Here is a 1,609-nt window from a genome sequence, read left to right as displayed (position 1 = left end):
GTCCACCAGGGTCTCCTCCACCTCCATCGGCCCCCCTTCGCAGACCCCTCATTCGGCGTCGGGCCCGGCGGGCCTCTGGGGGGCGCTACCCCGCCGGGTGGGGCTGCCCCACCAGATGTCCGTGGGGGCCCTCCCCGTCGCCGGGCCGCCCGGTCAGGTGCACGGCGTGGGGGTCGGGGTCGGGGTCGGGGCCGGGCCGGCGGCGGCGGGGGGCGGGGGCGTCGGACCAGGGCTGCCAGAGCCGCTGCGGCCCAAGAAGGACTCCATCACGAGCCTTCCGGAGGCGGAGCGCCTTAAAGTCCGATCCAGGCTCTCCTCAAACTTGTGACCTTGACAACGCCCGCAGGAACGGGGCGAGTCGGGGGGGGAAAGGTGGAGCGTCTCTCTCCCTCTCTCTCTCTCTCCCTCGCTCTATGTTGTGTGTCTATGGCTCTGTGTTGTAGCTCCTGCGGTGGATTCCTCATCTATCCACTCCAGGGAGACTCTGAATGTATGACTGCTGAGTGTGTGGCGGTGAAGGACAACTCAAACGCAGGGAGAGACTCTGCTGGACGGCCCACGGATGGATCCTCCATCCCTCAGATGTTTTTGTATTTTAAATCGCACACGTACAGTAGATATGCAGCCCACTGTGGGACAGCAGTGGTACGGTAGCATCTATACACACCCTTGCCTCCTTCATTTGATACTGTGTGACACTGTGGGCCCGTGGCTGTAGCATGTAGCATAAAGACTCACTTATTTCCTATTTGCCTGCTAAGTAGTGGCTGCAATGCTAACATGGTGTGGCACCGATCCGAGTAATTGGGGTTGGCACTGAAGTCGGCCTGGGAAGTGTTCTGGGACAATAGGACTGACTACACAATACTAATCTTTTCCACAATGCCACGAGGAGATTAGCTACCTTTCCTGGTCTATTGTTTTAAAGAATACATTTCTATCCTCAAATCAATGCTAAAAAATAAAGATTTATAGTATAGATGTTTTGATATCTTACTATTCCTGTTGTTATTCCTAGCTATTTCTTCCAGGCCAAAGTGAACTGTATGCAGAGTCGGACCATGTAAACTGAGTGTGACTATTCAAATGTAGTAGTTGCTTTGGCATAAATATTTTGGCCTCATGAACTCCAAAATTCTAAGCCATATTTTACTACTCATATACAAATGGTAATGTTTCAATCAAGGGTATCAAGGATGTAAAGGGGATGTTGTTTTATATGCCCTCTTTTCATTTAATGGTCTCCTCAAAACATATGGTTGGTTATTTGTGATCTTTAACATAGATATATATGTAAAAAATCTCTATATATGAGTTTAAAATACAGATGAAAGATGTGATTATTTCAACAAAAATATCTATATTATTATAGGATCTTTTCTTTTTTTCCTTCCAAATGAATGGATGATTCATGAGTAGTGAATGAATACTTAAAGTATGTGGTGACAAAAAAGAGAACATGTGGGGATGTGATCACATTAGCTGTCCACGTGTTATTCCCTCATCTCAGCTCATCTGATTCAATCAAATCCCATCCCACATGATTTATCACTTGGTTACATGAAAAATGAAATAACCCTTCATACCATTAACAAAACAAGTCTGGCCT

At 47.9% G+C, this 1,609-nt stretch overlaps 1 protein-coding gene across 1 annotated transcript in view; it reads left to right on the top strand.

Moving 5' to 3' along the window:
- The window catches only part of hcn2b (hyperpolarization activated cyclic nucleotide-gated potassium channel 2b), a 33,595-nt gene extending 32,735 nt beyond the window's left edge, over nucleotides 1-860 (top strand). Inside the window, exon 8 of the mRNA XM_084472755.1 lies at nucleotides 1-860. This exon is cut by the window's left edge and continues 685 nt beyond it. Coding sequence (XP_084328881.1) covers nucleotides 1-328 — 328 coding nt within the window. The 3' untranslated portion in view covers nucleotides 329-860.
- The last annotated feature ends 749 nt before the right edge of the window (nucleotides 861-1,609 follow it).

Source organism: Micromesistius poutassou, assembly GCF_964030765.1.
Source record: "Micromesistius poutassou genome assembly, chromosome: 9".
NCBI classification, from domain to species: Eukaryota; Metazoa; Chordata; class Actinopteri; order Gadiformes; family Gadidae; genus Micromesistius; species Micromesistius poutassou.
Note: the sequence above shows the minus strand (reverse complement) of the source record. Positions and strands in the feature narration are given on the sequence as shown.